This window comes from Nicotiana tomentosiformis, chromosome 12 (assembly GCF_000390325.3).
Source record: "Nicotiana tomentosiformis chromosome 12, ASM39032v3, whole genome shotgun sequence".
Lineage (NCBI taxonomy): Eukaryota > Viridiplantae > Streptophyta > Magnoliopsida > Solanales > Solanaceae > Nicotiana > Nicotiana tomentosiformis.
This window is the reverse complement of record NC_090823.1, coordinates 48,456,334-48,474,594: the sequence shown is the minus strand read 5'-3', so window position 1 is coordinate 48,474,594 and position 18,261 is coordinate 48,456,334. Positions and strand designations below refer to the sequence as shown.

Below are 18,261 nucleotides of genomic sequence, written 5' to 3'. Positions count from 1 at the left end.
CTCGATTTATAAGATCCATGAAAGCTGCCGAGGCATTTGTTAGCCCGAAAGACATTACCAAAAATTCAAAGTGCCCATACTGGGTTCTGAAAGTTGTTTTCGGAATATCCTGCTCCCTTTCCTTCAATTGATGGTACCTGAACCTCAAATCAATTTTGAAGAAGATCTTAGCACCTTGTAATTGTTCAAACAAATCATCTATGCTAGGCAATAGGTATTTGTTTTTGATTGTGACTTTGTTGAGTTGCCGGTAATCAATACACATCTGCAGCGATCCATCTTTCTTTCTCACAAAGAGAATCGGTCCGCCCTAAGGCGACACACTCGGTCGGATGAAACCTCTCTCTATCAAATCCCTCAGTTGTTCCTTTAGCTCTTTTAATTCTGCCGGTGCCATTCTATAAGGTGGAATGGATATAGGCTGCGTGTCTGGCATCATATCAATCCCAAAATCAATCTCCCTGTCTGGAGAAATTCCAGGGAGTTCATCCGAAAAGACATCAGGGAAATCATTCACAATTGGTACAGATTCAAGGGTAGGCACCTCAACAGTGGTATCTGTAACTCGGACTAAATAATAAATATACCCTTCATGATCATCTTTGTGGCCATAAGGTAAGAAATAAACCTACCTTTTGGCATAGCATTATTCCCCTCCCACTCAACAGTTGGCTCGTTAGGAAACTCAAGCCTCATAATTCTGGTCCGACAGTCGAGTTTGGCAAAACATGAATAGAGCCAGTCCATTCCCATTATTACATCAAAATCAATCATCCCTAGTTCAATAAGATTGGCCATGGTATCCCGACCACGCACCGTGACAACACAATCTCTATAAACCCGTGCGACCGTAATAGACTCGCCAATTGGGGTAGATACAAAGAACGGCTCATGAAGCTATTCCGGTTCTATCCCAAAGCTCGTAGCAACATAAGGAGTAACATAGGACAAAGAAGATCCGGGATCAATAAGGGCATACACATCATGAGATTGAACGGTCAATATACCTGTGATGACATCTGGGGAAGCCTCCGCACTCTGTCGACCACTCATAGCATAGAATCGGCTGAGTCCCCCCGAACTCTGTGCACCACCCCTAGCTGCACCATGCCCTGTGGGTGCTGGAGAGTCTCGAGCTGGAGGGGGTGCTGAAGATGCAGCAGCTGTAGGACTGGATGACTGACTGTGCCCCTGCCTGCACCTTGACGGGATGCACGACACTCCCTATGAATATGACCTCTCATTTCGTATCCGTAACATACTGGCATGTCCAGGTAGCAGACTCCCGAATGTATCCTCCCACACTTAGGGCATGGGGCCCTCTGCTGCTGCTAGAATCTCCCTCCTGATCGGCCCTGATGGTGGGACCCCCTGCTGCCCTGACCGGGCCTAAAGAGATTCCCCTGCTGCTGACCGTGCCCTGATGGCGGGGCACTAGCTAAAGACTGAGAATAAGACTAGGATGGCCCTGATGATCCTCCCCGAAAAGCTGATCTCCCACCTCCGAATGAGTCCCCAAGGTTGCCTACTGATCGGGCCCTACTACTACCCTCTCGTTCCATCTTGAGCTTTAATTTTTGAGCCTCCGTAGCTTGGGCAAATGCCACCATCTTTCCATAGTTCATGTCAGAATTTAGAGCAGCTGTGGCAGCCTCATTAATAACCAAAGGGCTAAGGCCCTGCACAAATCGACGCACTCTTGCCTCCAAAGTCTGCATCATATGAACAACATACTTCGACAAGTGTACGAACTCTATGTGATACTCCCACACATTCTTACTACCCTATTTAAGGGTCTCAAACTCCACAGAACGGGCTGCCTTAGTCTCGGCAGGCAAGAATTGGTTTATGAAGGCATCCGCGAACTCACTCCATCTCGCCGGAGGGCTCCCCTCCTCACGGGAATCCTCCCACATCTCAAACTAGGAATATGCCACCCCTTTCAAACGATAGGAGGCCAACTCTACTCCCTCCGTCTCAGTAGCACGCATAACTCAGAGAGTCTTATGCATCTTATCAATGAAATCCTGAGGGTCTGCCCTGGGATCAGTACCTGTGAACACTGGAGGGTCTAACTGAAGGAACCTGTTTACCCTGGAACTAGAAGAATCTCCTTGCAAGCTGAATGAGGTAGGTGCAACATTTGACCTTTGAGCCTGGGAAGCTACTAACTGAGTCAGCATCTGAATAGCTCCTCTAAGATCCCCATCGGAAATACCGGGACCAGGAGCTGGGGCTGGAGGTGGAACAGGTGTATCGGCGGGAGGGATTGTGGCATCCTCCACGGGTGTAGGAATTGGGGTAGTCTGTTCTAGAGTAGACGAATCAGACAGTGTGATAGTAGGGGAATTATCCTCACCCGCATTATCAAGTAGGGGATCAATAGCCACTCTTGGGGTGGCATTGGCTTCTTGGCCAATTCTCGCTCTCTTCTTAGGTGCCATTTACTGAAAGTTAGAACAATGCACGAGTTAGAGGAGAACAACCTCACATTCCGCTCTATCGCACGATATAGAACAACAATGAAGGGTATTATTCCTAAATGTCCAAGTAGCCCCCTAATTATAGATATGGTCAACAACACACCGATAAGATGGGCTCTACTAGACATGGCTCCGAGACATCCTAGGACACTTTAAAACCTTAGACTCTGATACCAAGTTTGTCACGCCCCAACCTCAGGGAGCGCGACCGGCGCTCAACCAAGTGAACCTGGTCGAGCAAGCCTATTAAACCTTTCCTACCCGACTCATTCATAATCCAAAAAGGGATCGCATCACCATTCGTAAAACAAGGGAGAGATCAGTTATATAAATATATAAACGTTGCTAGTTCATTTTTTCCTTATATACATTATGTCATAGTTGAGTTCCCAAAATACAACTCGATCCAACGACCACCCCAACGTATATACATGACCCATATAAACGTCTACGGAGCCTCTAAGAGTACAAAAGTGCAACATGACAATGCCGCCAACAAGGCCCGGACTATACCTCAAAATATTAAAACTTATACAAAAGAAGGACTACATGACCCCTGGGAGAAATGGGGCTCACCAAGACTGCTGTGAGGAGAGAAAGAGAGCACCATTATCTGCGATCGGCACTATCTGCGATGGAACCACCTATATCCATTTAAAGATATAGCGCCCACGGCAAAAGGGACGTTAGTCCTGTCGAATAGTACTAGTATGTAAGGCAAACACCAATCTTAGTAGAATGAACAGTGAAACAAAGAGAAGGCAGTCATAATAATCAATAAGTACTTCATAGAAATACAAAGAAACACCAAGTAAGGATCACATAGTTTCCAATTCAATCTTTCCATCTTTTTAGATTAATAATCTTTAGTGCCAAAGTCACAACTCACAATGCCACCGTGTTTTTACACGGAGTCCAGTCTCGGCCTGACCGGCTAAGCCATCTCAAGTGATACATATCCATATCCACAATGTAAACCAATAATTCCAACACAATTGCCACCATGTGTACAGCATGGCGTCCGATCTCGGCCCTATTGGCTAAGCCATCTCACTTGAGACATAAGCTCTTTCAATTATTCACTCAATTCACATTTCTATCCCATCTTTTGTTACATGGCACAAACAACCTCATTTATTAATTAGTTCTTGGCACTTGGGAACATTTTACAATTCAAGTCTTTCCCATTTTATTCGTCCAAATAACACCATCATTCATGTCGATAAGTACCATCACATAAGGCATTGTGCACATAAGGGAAGGAGCTTGGAAAATCATAATTACGTTCTCAAATAGCATGATGACATGGTAACCATCTAAAACAATTAGGGAACATAAATCGTTCAATCCAACACACTAAGGCAAACAATTATAGTATGATCAAGTTGGAACTTATACCAATTATTCGGACACCAGGAGTACGATTCTAAGAAGAAGAGAGTTAGCCATACATACCTCAATTGTGCTTCTTTAGACTCTACAATTATCCGGAACCCTTAGCAACCTTAATTTATTTTTGCAATATACAAATTGAACCTAGAATTAGGAAAACGTTCTTGGTTCTAGCTCACTTTTTTCCACACTCTTTATCATACATGCATGCAAGATAAACCACCCTTATACCCATGAAGTATCACACTAGTACCCCATTATAGCTATGTTTGAAATTAAGAGCTGGAGTGATGAAGTCTTACCTTTTTGGATGAAGAATTTGGTGCTCTACTTGAATATTTCCAAGCTCTGAGTGATGGTTGAAGATTAATTAATGAAAATTAGGCCCTCCCTCTAGAACCCTCTCTCTCTCACTCTAGAAATATCAGAAATGAGCTTCAAAATAGACTAAATAGGTGTTTTAGCGGAATGGGGGTCGGGTTTTAAATTAAGAAAAATGGTGCCCCGACATAGGTATGCGGTCACATATGCGACCGCATAATGGTTATGCGGTCCGCAAAGTGACCGCAAAAATGGCCCTCAGGGGCCTAAACTTTTGGCTCAGGTATGCGACCAGTATGCAGTCCGCATACTTGTTCTACGGTCGCATAATGCACTGCAGAACTCCCTCCGCAGAAAACCAAGAGGAATTTCGTGATCGATATGCAGTCTGCATATTGATTATGCGGTCGCATAATTGACCGCAAAACTGACCTCAAATTGGCCAAACTTACTGCTTCACTCTGCGTCCATTATGCGGTCCGCAGATGGATTATGCGGCCGCATAATGGGCCGTAGAAACACGTTCTTCTGCTAAACATTTTCCTCTCAGTCCGTAGGGTACTGTTCAATCCAAAAGGTCCTAAGAATTTCTACTATAGTAACGCATGAATCTATCTTGGCACCCAAAACCCCGAGTATTTTGGTTAAAAACTTTAAGGGTCCTTACACGAAGGGGTAAACATGATAGAGATCGATGAAGAATGGGATTAGAGGGGTCAATTGGACTCATTCGAGAAGGGGATAATCCTGAGACATCTCCAGTCACTCTCACACCTATCATGGTATAAACTCAGGCACCAATTGAAGTTGAGGTAACAACACCATTCACCGTGATGGTAGCACCTACCCCGTCTTATAAGTTTAATGCTATATCATGGGATTATGTTGCAGAAGCAAGAAGGAAAGGAAAGGGGAAAGTGGAAGAAACTGGTGCAGCACAAGGTATGACCAGAACTGGTAGGGTTTACACGCCCGAGCATTTGGGGGGAACAAGTAAAAAAGCCGCCTCCAGGTAGCCCATCATTGAAACCGGCCCGGATGATCTTTGGATAAAGGTGCAAGCAAGGGAGTATTCTGTGGTTGATCATTTGTACAAAACCCCTGCTCAGATATCCATTTTAACACTACTGCAGAATTTTGAGGCACATAGGAATGCGTTGATAAAAGTGTTGAATGAGGCTTATGTACCCAACAACATTACCAGTGGAGAAATGGCCAATATGATAGGACAAGTGTTGGAAAGCCACAAGATCACTTTTCATGAAGACGAGCTACCACCAGAAGGACTAGGTCACAACAGGGCACTGCATATCACAATGCAGTTTGAGGATAAGTTCATTGCCAGAGTCCTGATAGATGGGGGTTCGAGTCTTAACATATGTCCACTAACTACTCTGAAAAGATTGGGTAAAGGTCTGCACGAGATACGAGCAGGAAGCATGAATGTGAAAGCATTTGATGGGTCTCAAAGAATCACAATTGGGGAAGCCATACAAATTGGCCCAACCTGGTTTGATGTTGAGTTTCAAGTGTTGGACATATCTGCTACCTACAACCTATTGTTGGGACGACCTTGGATACATGCCGCTGGGGTCGTAGCTTCTACTCTACTTCAGGTCATGAAGTTTAAGTGGAACCATTAGGAAGTGATCATCCATGGGGACGGAAGTAATCCCATTTACACTAGTCAAATTGTTCCGGTCATCGAGAATAGAAGGAAGTTGGGTGGAGAAACATACCATCACATCGAGCGCATCAACGAAATTGAAAAGGAAAAATGGTGGAGCAGTAAGATAGAAGACATATTGGCATGGACAGGGTATGAGCCTGGCAAAGGTCTCGGTAAGAATCTCCAGGGGATCACCAAACCAATACAGCTAAAGCGTCACGTCACAACTTTTGGGCTTGGGTACGAATACACCTGGCACGAGTATCAGAAATGATCGCCACCATGGCGTGGTCCTTATTACCCTCTAGAGAAATCAGTACCACATTTGAGCCAGTCATTTCACCAAGCTGACATGATGTGGGAGTCCGAAGAAGATAAAGTTCTAGCCGGTATAAGAAATCTATTTCTGGATGATGAAGACATGGATTACAGTGCGATACTTGAGGAGGAGGAGGAGGAAGGCCTCATTATTCAGACCGTGGAGAAGGGAGATGTTCTCGAGAACTGGACTGCTGCACCATCAAGGGCCCATCGAGTTCCTGCGTAGCCTGGCAATTAGCATCATTTATTTTAAAAGCAATTTTTATGAGCATTTAAGACGTTTTCAGCATTTTGTTTTAAGCATGTTTTGTTTTGAAATAATTGCTCAGGTCATCGAGCCGCACCTATTTGACATTTTCAAGATTTATCTATATGCATTGCTATTTTTAGTATTTATTATTATTCTTTACGTTTTTTCTCTACAACATTATTATTACCTATCCCGATGAACTTACGACTGTGACATGTAATGAGACAACGCAACATAAGGATAATGATTCAGAGGATCGGGAAGAGGATATAATACCCGAGGAAATTGTCTGAGAAGTGGAAAACTTTGAAAATAAGCCTAAGTCCAATTTGGACGAGACTGAATTAGTTAATCTAGGAGACTCCGAAACAGTCAAGGAAACACGTGTAAGCATTCACCTGTCACCATCAGAGAAACAAGAATACACCCGTTTCTTAAAGGAATATGAGAATATCTTTGTATGGTCCTATGATGATACGACCGGTTTGAGCACGTCCCTAGTGGCTCATAAACTACCTACCAACCCAATGTGTCTGCCGGTAAAGTAGAAGCTCAGAAAGTTCAAGCCAGATATGAGTTTGAAAATCAAAGAAGAAGTCACCAAGCAGATCAAAGCTAAGGTTCTTAGAGTGGTTGAATACCCAACTTGGTTGGCTAACATCGTGCCAGTTCCGAAGATGATGGGAAAGTCAGAATATGCGTCAATTATCGGGACCTAAACAAAGCAAGTCCCAAAGATGATTTCCCGTTACCCAACATACACATACTAATCGACAACTGTGCCAAGCATGAACTCCAATCCTTTGTGGATTGCTTCGCGGTATATCATCAGATCTGGATAGATGAAAAGGATGCCGAAAAGACAGCTTTTATCACACCATGGGGGGTGTACTGCTCTAAAATGATGCCATTTGGTCTGAAGAATGCTGGGGCCACTTATATGAGGGCCATGACAACTATTTTCCACGACATGATACACAAGGAGATAGAGGTATATGTAGATGATGTCATCATCAAATCCAAGAAAAGTATAGATCACATAGCAGACTTAAGGAAATTCTTTGATCGGCTCCGGAGGTACAATTTGAAATTGAATCCCGCAAAATGTGCCTTCAGGGTCCCCGCAGGAAAATTATTAGGATTCATCGCCAGCCGTTGAGGAATTGAGCTAGACCCATCAAAGGTCAAGGCTATCCAAGATTTGTCACCTCCAAAGAACAAGAAAGATGTGATGAGCTTCTTGGGACGTCTTAATTACATCAGCCGCTTCATAGCCCAATTAACCATGATCTGTGAGCCGATTTTCAAAATGTTAAAGAAGGATGCCGCAACCAATTGGACTAAAGACTGCCAGAACGTTTTTGACAGAATCAAAGAATATTTGTCCACATCGCTAGTCCTGGTCCTGCTAGAACTTGGTAGACCACTACTACTCTATTTCTCCGTATTAGATGGGGCTTTCGGTTGTGTCTTGGGACAACACGATGAGACAGGAAGGAAAGAGCAGGCCATATACTATCTGAGTAAGATATTCACACCCTACAAAGTACAGTATTCTTTTCTAGAACGCACCTGCTGTGCTTTAACCTGGATAGCCCAGAAGTTAAGGCACTACTTTTGTGCCTATACCACATATCTCATATCAAGGATGGACCCTCTGAACTACATCTTCCAGAAACCCATGCCTGCATGGAAGCTGGCAAAATGGCAGATATTGTTGAGTGAATTCAACATCATCTATATGACTCATAAGGCGATTAAGGGACAAGCATTAGTGAATCATCTTGCGGAAAATTCTGTAGGAGGAGAATACGAACCACTAAAAACGTATTTTCCTGATGAAGAAGTATCATTCGTAGGAGAAGATATCGTTGAAGCTTACGACGGGTGGAGAATGTTTTTCGATGGAGCTGCAAACTTCAAAAGAGTGGGTATTGGAGCCGTTTTGGTGTTAGAAATGGGCCAACATTATATGGTATCTGCGAAACTCAGATTTCCGTGCACCAATAATATGGCAGAATATGAGGCTTACATATTGGGGCTTAATTTGGCCGTTGACATAAATATCCAGGAATTACTGATAATTGGCGATTCAGATCTGCTGGTACATCAGGTGCAGGGAGAATGGGCTACAAAGAATACCAAGATATTACCATATCTATATCATGTGCAAGAGATGATGAGGAGGTTCACGAAGATAGAGTTTAGACATGTCCCGAGAATCCAGAATGAGTTCACAGACGCATTGGCCAATTTGTCCTCCATGATACATCATCCGGACAAGAATTTCATTGACCCCATTCTGGTAAGGATTCATAATCAGCCAGCTTACTGCGCTCAAGTTGAAGAAGAAGCAGACGGGAATCCATGGTTCCATGATATCAAGGAGTACTTGGCAAAAGGAGAGTACCCAGAGCATGCAAATCATACTCAAAAACGCACGCTCCAAAGATTGTCCAACCATTTCTTCCAAAATGGAGGAATTATGTACAGAAGGACTCCAGACTTATGATTATTACAGTGTGTTGACGCCAAGGAAGCTTCCAAACTGCTCGAAGAGATACACTCTGGAACTTGCGGACCACACATGAATGGTTTCGTTTTAGCCAAGAAGATATTGAGGGCAGGTTATTTTTGGATGACTATGGAAACAGACTGCGTCAGGTATGTCCAGAAATGTCATCAGTGCCAAATACACGCAGATATGATACGGGTGCCGCCAAATGAACTCAATGCAACGAGTGCACCTTGGCCTTTTGTCGCTTGGGGATGGACGTCATTGGACCAATCAAGCTCGCCGCTTCAAACGGGCACAGGTTCATTTTAGTGGCCATAGACTACTTCACAAAATGGGTCGAAGCTGCATCCTACAAAGCTGTAACCAAGAAAGTCGTCGTAGATTTTGTTAGAGATCGTATTGTTTGCCGATTCGGGGTTCCAGAGTCCATCATCACCGACAATGCCACCATTATCAACAGTGACCTAATGAAAGCTATGTGCGAGACCTTCAAAATCAAGCACAAGAATTCCACAGAATACAGGCCTCAAATGAATGGAGTCGTGGAGGCCGCAAACAAGAATATCAAGAAAATACTGAGGAAGATGGTAGACAACCACAAGCAATGGAACGAGAGGTTACCATTTGCCTTATTGGGGTACCGGACCACAGTCCGCATGTCAACCGGGGCAACTCCTTACCTATTGGTCTACGGTACTGAAGCCGTCATTCCCACCGAGGTAGAAATTCCCTCCCTAAGAATTATACAGGAAGCTGAACTCAGTGATGCAGAATGGGTAAGAAGTCGCTATGAACAATTAGTTCTCACTGACGGGAAAAGAATGAATGTAGTGTGTCATGGTCAACTTTATCAGAACAGAATGTCTAGAGCTTTCAACAAAAGGGTCAAACCTAGACAGTTCGCACCGGGGCAGCTGGTGCTGAAACGAATCTTTCCACATCAGGATGAAGCCAAAGGAAAATTATCACCCAACTAGCAAGGACCCTATATGGTTCACAGAGTACTAACAGGAGGAGCACTCATACTCGCAGAAATGGATGGAGAGATTTGGCCAAAACCTATCAATTCAGATGCAGTCAAAAGATACTATGTTTAAAGCTGTTTACATCTATGCAATTGATGTAACTGAACTACGCTTGACCTGATTCCCGTTTAAGAGGGGATACGTAGGCAGCCCTGTGGGTTCGGTCTGGGGCAGAATATTTAGGAGGACCCTCAAAATTCCGGGGCAAGCTCAGCCAATGGCACCGTTTGCGGAATATCCAGAAAAATGTCTGAATAACTGGGGCATAATTTTGAGGAGGACCCTCAAAATTCTATGGCAAGAAGGTCGCAATGTCTTTGATAATGTCACAGTTACTGGTTCATCTAATTTATTTAATATTATTGTGTTTTAAATAACTATGCACACATATTTTTCGGAAAGTTTTATTTTTAGCCAGATGCAACCCATGGTAACTCGAGCAGGATTTCAATGCAGAGCAAAGCAAAGCAAGAAGGCGGAGGCAAAAACCAACCTCCCCGTAAAACTCATAATTTTCCTTTGGATACAAGAACAAGGATTAGCCGCGAGTACGTGCGCACCTTAGAATCACTATCTTCATAACAACAAAGCTATCGAATGCAAACATATCTCCAGCTAAGAAATACTCTGCTATCACTTATTATCTATTCATTGCATAAGACTAAGTCCTATCTCCTCTTCCTGCATAAGGTTAAGCCCTTCCTCCTCAACTGTATAAGGCTAAGAATTGCCTTTCATTGCATGAGACTAAGCCATGTCTCCTCTTCTTACATGAGGCTAAGCCCTGCCTCCTCAACTGTATGAGACCAAGCACTGTCTCCTAATTGCATGAGACTAAGCATCGTCTCCCATTTGCATGAGGCTAAGCCCTGCCTCCTCAACTGCATAAGGCTAAGCATTTCCTTTCATTGCATGAGACTAAGCCATGTCTCCTCTTCTTGCATGAGGCTAAGCATTGCATCCTCAACTATATAAGGCTAAGCATTGCCTTTCATTGCATGAGACTAAGCCCTGTCTCCATTTTGCATGAGGCTAAGCTCTACCTCCTTAATTGCACAAGGCTAAGCTCTGCCTTTCCTATTGCATGAGACTAATCATAGTCTCCCATCTAGCATAAGGCTAAGCCTTGCCTCCTCAATTGCACAAGGCTAAGCTCTGCCTTTCCTATTGCATGAGACTAAGCATTGTCCATTTTGCATGAGGCTAAGCTCTGCCTCCTTAATTTCACAAGGCTAAGCTATGCCTTTCCTATTGCATGAGACTAAGCATTGTCTCCTATCTTGCATGAGGCTAAGCCCTGCCTCCTTAATTGCATAAGGCTATGTTGTGCCTTTCCTATTGCACGAGACTAAGAATTGTCTCCTATTGCATGAGACTAAGAATTATCTCCCATCTTGCATGAGGCTAAGCCCTGCCTCCTTAATCGCATAAGGCTAAGCTCTGCCTTTCCTATTGCACGAGACTAAGCATTGTCTCCCATCTAGCATGAGGCTAAGCCATGCCTCCTTGATTGCATAAGGCTAAGCTCTGCCTTCCCAATGCACGAGACTAAGCATTGTCTCCAATCCTGCATGAGACTAAGCATTGTCTCCAACCTTGCACAAGACTAAGCATTGTCCCCAATCTTGCACAAGACTAAGCATTGTCTCTCCTTGTATAACCACAAATGCTGCACTGTTCAAAACCTGGCACTATTCTCTTCTCTCGGGGCTAAGCTCTACCCCCACTTCTACACAAGACTAAGCTCTGTCTTATTTCATCTCAAGCATCATGTCTTTGCATCTCATGGGCTGAAGCATAGCCAAAATTTTTCGAAGGCGTCATAGTCTGAAGGCATCATCCTCATAGCCGAAAGACACCATGCTATGGCCTGATGATATCTCAATATCGCACATCATTATTCAAAGGCATCATAGTTCAGAGGCACCATCTTCATAGCCCGAGAACATCATTTTATGGCCTATGAATCCCCTATCTCACAATTCAAGGCCCGGGACATCACGATCTAAGGACATCATCCTCACCGTCCAAAGACGATCTCCATAGTCCAGAGGGAATTTGCATCATGCTTAAATTTATGCAATAATCTATATGTATTTGTATGCATCATATTTTGAGTTTGCAGGTGATCCAAGAAATAACCGTTCTCTTAACTGGAGCAATCTTCGCTCCGGTTTCCATTCAACGTTCATGTCCAGCAATTATTTCAAACGTAACCAACCACCGTCTGTTACCCATTTCCGTCTGATAACCATTAGAATATCCATAACCATTCCCATATACATCCGTTTACAATCCTGATATCGTCCTATCCAGAATATCTTGTCCGTTCTTACAATAACTCCATCGGTTTATTCCACCGTTTGATCCAGAACTATATATGGCCTGATTTCTGTAAAACCGGAGATATGTAGGCAACTCAGAAACCAGAACTGGCCTATATTTTTTCAAAATCAATCGTTCGGTCAAAATTGATCATCATTTCTTTACCCGACAACTCTTTCATCCTTCCCGGGTAACGAGCGGCAGCTGTTGATACCCAATTTTTCCCTCATATTTTCCATTTATATATATATATATATATATATATATATATATATATATATATATATATACCTTCCAAATAGCATATATGCATCATCATTTGATTTGCATGCTTACATGAGTAGTTTTTCATAATTTTCCATAATTTTTAAATACTTTAAATCAATTTATTTCTGTATTTTTATTATATAAATATCTAATAATTACACTCCAAATTATTTTTATGATGATTTAATCATCTAAACTTATCATTTATACCAATATGAGGTTTTAAATATTTTCAGGGCATTTCTTATAATTACATTTGCATTTTTCAGGGCTAAATTGCACATTTTGCAATAATAGCCCATATGCATGTATAATTACATTATTTATGCAAAAAATAACTTTTTATATTTTTATAATGTTAAATAATTATTTTTAATCATTTTCATGCATAAATGATTTTTTTGTTATTTATTTATTATTTTTTATAAATTATTTATTTGTTAAAATTGGGTATTTAAAATCTGCCCCTAATTTCATCCTAATTTCGGACCTAAACTAACCCAGCCCCAGCCCAATAATACCTGAGCCCAAACCAAATGACTCCCCAGCCCAACCAATTAATTAACCCAACCCAACCCTTCTCAAATCCCAGCCGTTAATAAAATATGATCAGCGGCTCACAATGCCTTCCCCCCTTTCCTTATATCACTCGACCCCAAACCCTAACCCCATTCCCTCTAAACCCGCCGCCTCTCCACTCTCTCCCCTCCGAAGAACCCTAACCCTTCGCCTCTCGTAAACCCCTCTCCTAATCCCTCTTCTTATGGGATTTTCTTCCCAATACTTACCATATCCGTATATTTTCATTACTGGGTGATTCTCTACGGTATTACCTAGTACTTGCCTAAACATGGCAAGTACTCTTACTTTGATTCTGTTCGATTGACTTTCACCTCTTGAATTTGGACGATATTCCATCCACACATGTTTATTCTACACCGTGTGAGACTTATTTGTTCATATTTTGCTGATTCGTATTTAACTTTAAAGCTAGGGTTTACAGATTTTCTTTGATTCAAACCAAAATTGGTTCAAGACTTTGATTTTAAGTGTTATCTCGTCTATATTCGTCCTATTATGTGTAGATTTGTTTGTCTTTGACGATTTTTTTTACTTACCCTAAAATTGGGGTTTCAAATTCTTTTAAATCTAACCAAATCTGGTTCGATTCTTGGATTTTGAATAGTATTCCTGTCTATGTTCATCTTATTCTATGTAGCATGTGATTTTATTTTTGCCGATTTGTGTACTTTACCTAAAATTAGATTTTTAAATTTTCTCCATTCCTTACTGATTTTGAGTGCTTTCCTTTCTAGTGTTTGATTGAAGATTTTCCATGTTTATGTGTTCAATTCCTACACTATATAAACCCCTCTCATAAAACCCCTCAATAGGGATTGGAACCTATGAATCCTTACTTTGTTCTCACTACTCCTTTCTCTTACTCACTCACTGGCACACTCAAACGCTCTCTAAATTGTTGAACAAACTCCTCCCGTGCAAGCACTGCTCGGAGCCCATTCTCGAGGCCCTTGTGAACTCTGAAGCATCAGGGATTTGGGGTTTTTTCTACTACACTCTACACTCTTTTAATTCTCCTACTGGTTATTGTTTAAACCTTCATAATGTTTTTCCTTCTTTCTGCACATGTATCTGAACTTTTCTTCAATTGTGATGGTGTTCATCTTTGATATCATTCTATGTTAATTGATGCCTGAGAATAGTCTATTGTTCATGTCATTCTTCACCATAATCTGCACCCTGTGATCTCTTATCTCCTAGTATTAGTTCTATACCCATGTAGCATCTTGACATGTTAATTTAGTCTTCAGTATTGTGGTTGTATGCTGTTTTGCATGTAATGCTTAGTTAATGCCCTAGCTCTATGAGAACCCCTTTACTTGAATGAACTTTCAATGAATCCTGTGTATATTGGAGTGTTTTAAGACTTGTTCAAACTCGTTTCATGCTGTCCTAGATTTCCAACTTTATTTTTTTTAAGACTCTTGTGATAACGTGTTTCCTAGTATGTCTTGATCTATCTGATGTTCTCTCCTTTCTATGGTTATCAACATGTGCATCCCTCTATTGTGTTCAAGTGTTGATTAATGTGGCATTAGGTTAGACTAAGTTTAATTTAGACCCTCAGATGTCCACTAGTGCAACCTATGTATGCTTGCAAACTTGTCTCTTCTCTTAGTTCCTATGATGTTTTACTCTGTTATGTGCACATTGCTGAACCTACTGGCTTGCTTGACTATTTGTGTTGTGTGTTCAGTTTAGTGATCTCTATCTACCCTTCTTACTTGTTACTTTGACATTCTAAATTCCAATTCTTAGCCGGCTGAAAGCCAAGGCTATCTAGGCTCTGTTGTTGGCCTTCCTAGTGTGAGCACTGCTCGGGGTCCAATTGAGACCCTCATGAACTCTGACACACTAGGGTTAGGCTCTAGTCATTCTTCAACTTCTAAAAACCTATCCCTAATACCCTACCTCCCTATTATGTATTGTGTTGATTCCAAGTGATGCAACATTTGGTGTTGTGGCTCACTAAAGGGGTCTGAACTTCCCTATGGACCTGTGATCGTGTGGCATGCTAGGCCAAAAATGTTGAAGGTCCAGCAAGGCTGGGTATTTAGTTGTTTATTTGGGCCTGCTATAGGCCTGTCTATTGCCATGTAATATTACTATTTTACTTGTTAATCTGGGCCTATAATAATACTTTGTATAAACATTTGGGTGTTAGTGAAAAGGGAATGGGTAGAATTCTATATCTACATGCCATGGGTAGATAACATGCCTATAGGACTTGACAATGTGTTTTCTATATGTTCGATTGTATGAGCCCTATAGAAATTATGATATTAGGAGAAGCACACACACACCCTACTTGTTTAATATTCAGACGCTATGTCTACTGTGGCGTGGTTATAGACAGCATACCCATATGAAGTGAGCACTTTGCACGACTACTCAGTTATTCACTAAAAAGCATGCCTATAGGATGTATAATATTGGCTTTGTCGACATAGAAACCATGCCTATAGTAAATCACACACTTCACTTAACTTGTCTAATATCTACACAGCATGATCGTTTGACTAAATATTTTACCTCCTCTTATGTCTGTTTCTGTCTGATTATTAGATATCATGCCTATAGGGAATGAATGCTAATAACAGCCCTTTCAATCTGCACCACACCCAATAGATATCATGCCTGTAGGATTTTAATTACTTAAGTTCGCTATTGCATCATACTGTCCATCAAGAAAGCATGCCTATAGGAGCTAAATATGTATAAAATCAGCTCAAACTGTCAACCTTTAGAAAGCATGCCTATAGGATCTAAATATATGAGAATCAGTCCCAATCGCCAGTCTCAAGAAATCATGCCTATAAGACATCACTACTCGCTCTTCAAACGCTGTTGTCCACGTGATTATTAGGAAGTATAAGTAATTTTGAGCATTTCCATTAAGTTTTATTGTCCCTACTGCGTAAATCACCTAGAGATCATGTTTATAGGTTTAATAATTTATAACATGTAGTCTCAATAATCAGCATGTAATACCAAATACTCCTAAACTAAATAGTCACTTAGAAATCATGTCTATAGGTTTCATACCCCCCCCCCCCCATAATCTGCAAATCAGTTAACTTGGGACATCAGCACCACATATACGATATTGAATTCAGCATCACCTCGAATCCATGCATATGGGACTCTAAGTCTCAAATTCTGAAACTATGTATTGCTTAAACTACTTGCGTTCATTTGTTTGTTTGTGTGTGGAGGATAACTTGAGCCCTTAATTGCCTTTACATGAAGTTCAACTTGTTTTTTTATGTCACCTAGTTTTATCATTTTAAGCAGCCTAAGTAAAGTCTAGAACTACCCAAATAGAGGTCCAAAGCCTCCTAGACCGTAGGCATGGGAGAGGTAGTGCATGCATAGGGTACGAGTTATAATTGAACTAGTACGCTTTAGGTAATAACTTAAAGATAGTAATCGGGTAGAAGGAGATGATAGTCTATGCCCGCTGAATAATATGAGTAACACCCCATCTGGAGGGAGTTACGAAGTATTATTTATGTTGCATGGGGTGATCCTTTAGGCTAAAAAACTTAGGACCCCCCCTCCCCCCTATTTTCTTTCTTTTCCTACTAGAATCGAAAATAGTTGTACCCTCTCTTCAAAATCTGTTTATAATAAACTTCTTAAATTTTTGTGCTCTCTCTTCATTTATTTTATCACATAGACTAATTCATATAATTCGAGTTCGGTCAGGACCCACAGTTGTGGACCTCGAAGAGTGCTTAACACCTTCTCCTCGAGGTAATTTGAGCCCTTACCCGATCTTTGGTGGCGCAACTGGTTAATCCAGAGTTATCTGCAAATAGGTGCCTTAACACACCTCAAACCCGTTAGGTGGTGACTCTCTCTTTTAACACTTTCCTTTAAAAGAGTTCTCACGTGTCGAAGCCCGACTTTGCGAGAAAAGAAGGGGCGCAACACTCATCACCTCGCGTACACGGTGCTCACATATCACAAATTGTTATAACAGTACCAAATCCTAAGGTGATTCCCCCCCCCCCAAGGTTATACAAGTCACTTACCACAAATCTCGCTCAATCAATCGATAAGGATGCCTTTCACTCGATTTTCCGACTCCGAACGGCCCAAATCTAGCCAAAAGCAATTACATACCATGAATACAACTACAAGAAACTAATTTAAATAATAAATATACGACTTTAGCAAAGAATTAAAAAATTGCCCGAAAGAGTCGACCTGGGCCCACGTCTTGTAATCTGGTAAAAGTCATAAAATACAAACACCCATTCGATATCAAGTTCACCCATACCAAAATTACTCAAATCCGATACAAAATTCCCGATCAAAACCTTAAAATTCGGCCTAAGGATTTTTTCACCTTTTTCAAAAATTTCTCAATCCAAATTCTAAATTAAATGAAGAATAAATGATATCTTAGTAGAAATTAATCAAAAACAAGTCAAGAATCCTTACCCCAAATGTTTCCTCTGAAAAACCTTTGAAATTGCGCCTCAATCCGAGTTCTATATCTCAAATTGTGAAGAAAATGGCAAACCCTCGATTTAATATAATCTGCCCAGGCTTTGCGCACCTGCGGCCAATTCACCGCACCTGCGGAACTGCTTTTGCGATAAAAACCTCCGCTTCTGCGGAATCACTTAAGTCCCCCAGGGCCCGCACTTGCGGATGCGCTTTTGCGGCCCTTGATCCGCTTCTGCGGAAACAACCTTCGCCTCACCACTCCTCATCTGTGGAGCCCTTCTCGCACCTGCGGGATCGCAGATGCGGATTTCCCTCCGCACCTACGTCTACACCAGGCCAGCCCCATCTCCGCATCTGTGTAATCCCAGCCGCACTTGCGGCCAATCCCTCGCAGGTGCGATCACACCAGAAGAGTCTTAGCCTCAGCAATGCACTAAGTCCAATTTTTGATCCGTTAACCATTCGAAATCAACCCGAGGCTCCCGGGACCTCAATAAAATATACCAACAAGTCCTAAAATATCATACAAACTTAGTCAAGCCTTTAAATCACATCAAACAATGCTAAAAATACAGATTGCACATCGATTCAAGCCTAATAAACTTTAAAACTTCAAACTTCTATATCTGATGCCGAAACATAACAAATCA

The 18,261-nt window shown here is 41.7% G+C and overlaps 2 protein-coding genes across 2 annotated transcripts; one reads left to right on the top strand and one right to left on the bottom strand.

Annotated features, from left to right (window-relative positions):
• Positions 1 to 310: 310 nt before the first annotated feature.
• On the bottom strand, positions 311 to 798 carry LOC138902599 (uncharacterized). Its single transcript, XM_070190483.1, has 2 exons — positions 633 to 798; positions 311 to 570 (listed from the first exon to the last, which is right to left on the bottom strand). The coding sequence occupies exons 1-2, from the start codon at positions 796 to 798 to the stop codon at positions 311 to 313; spliced, it is 426 nt and encodes a 141-aa protein (XP_070046584.1).
• A 6,947-nt stretch (positions 799 to 7,745) lies between these two features.
• Positions 7,746 to 8,948, top strand: LOC138902598 (uncharacterized). The gene has a single exon (XM_070190482.1). The coding sequence runs from the start codon at positions 7,746 to 7,748 to the stop codon at positions 8,946 to 8,948; it is 1,203 nt and encodes a 400-aa protein (XP_070046583.1).
• Positions 8,949 to 18,261: the final 9,313 nt, after the last annotated feature.

What these genes read in the sequence shown, in the direction of transcription:
- LOC138902599 (XM_070190483.1), bottom strand. Translation starts at nt 798, where the DNA reads ATGGCCAATCTTATTGAACTAGGGATGATTGATTTTGATGTAATAATG. An exon ending in GAATAATGCTATGCCAAAAG is followed by an intron (nt 571 to 632) that starts GTAGGTTTATTT and finishes TTTATTATTTAG; the next exon opens with TCCGAGTTACAGATACCACT.
- LOC138902598 (XM_070190482.1), top strand. Translation starts at nt 7,746, where the DNA reads ATGTTAAAGAAGGATGCCGCAACCAATTGGACTAAAGACTGCCAGAAC.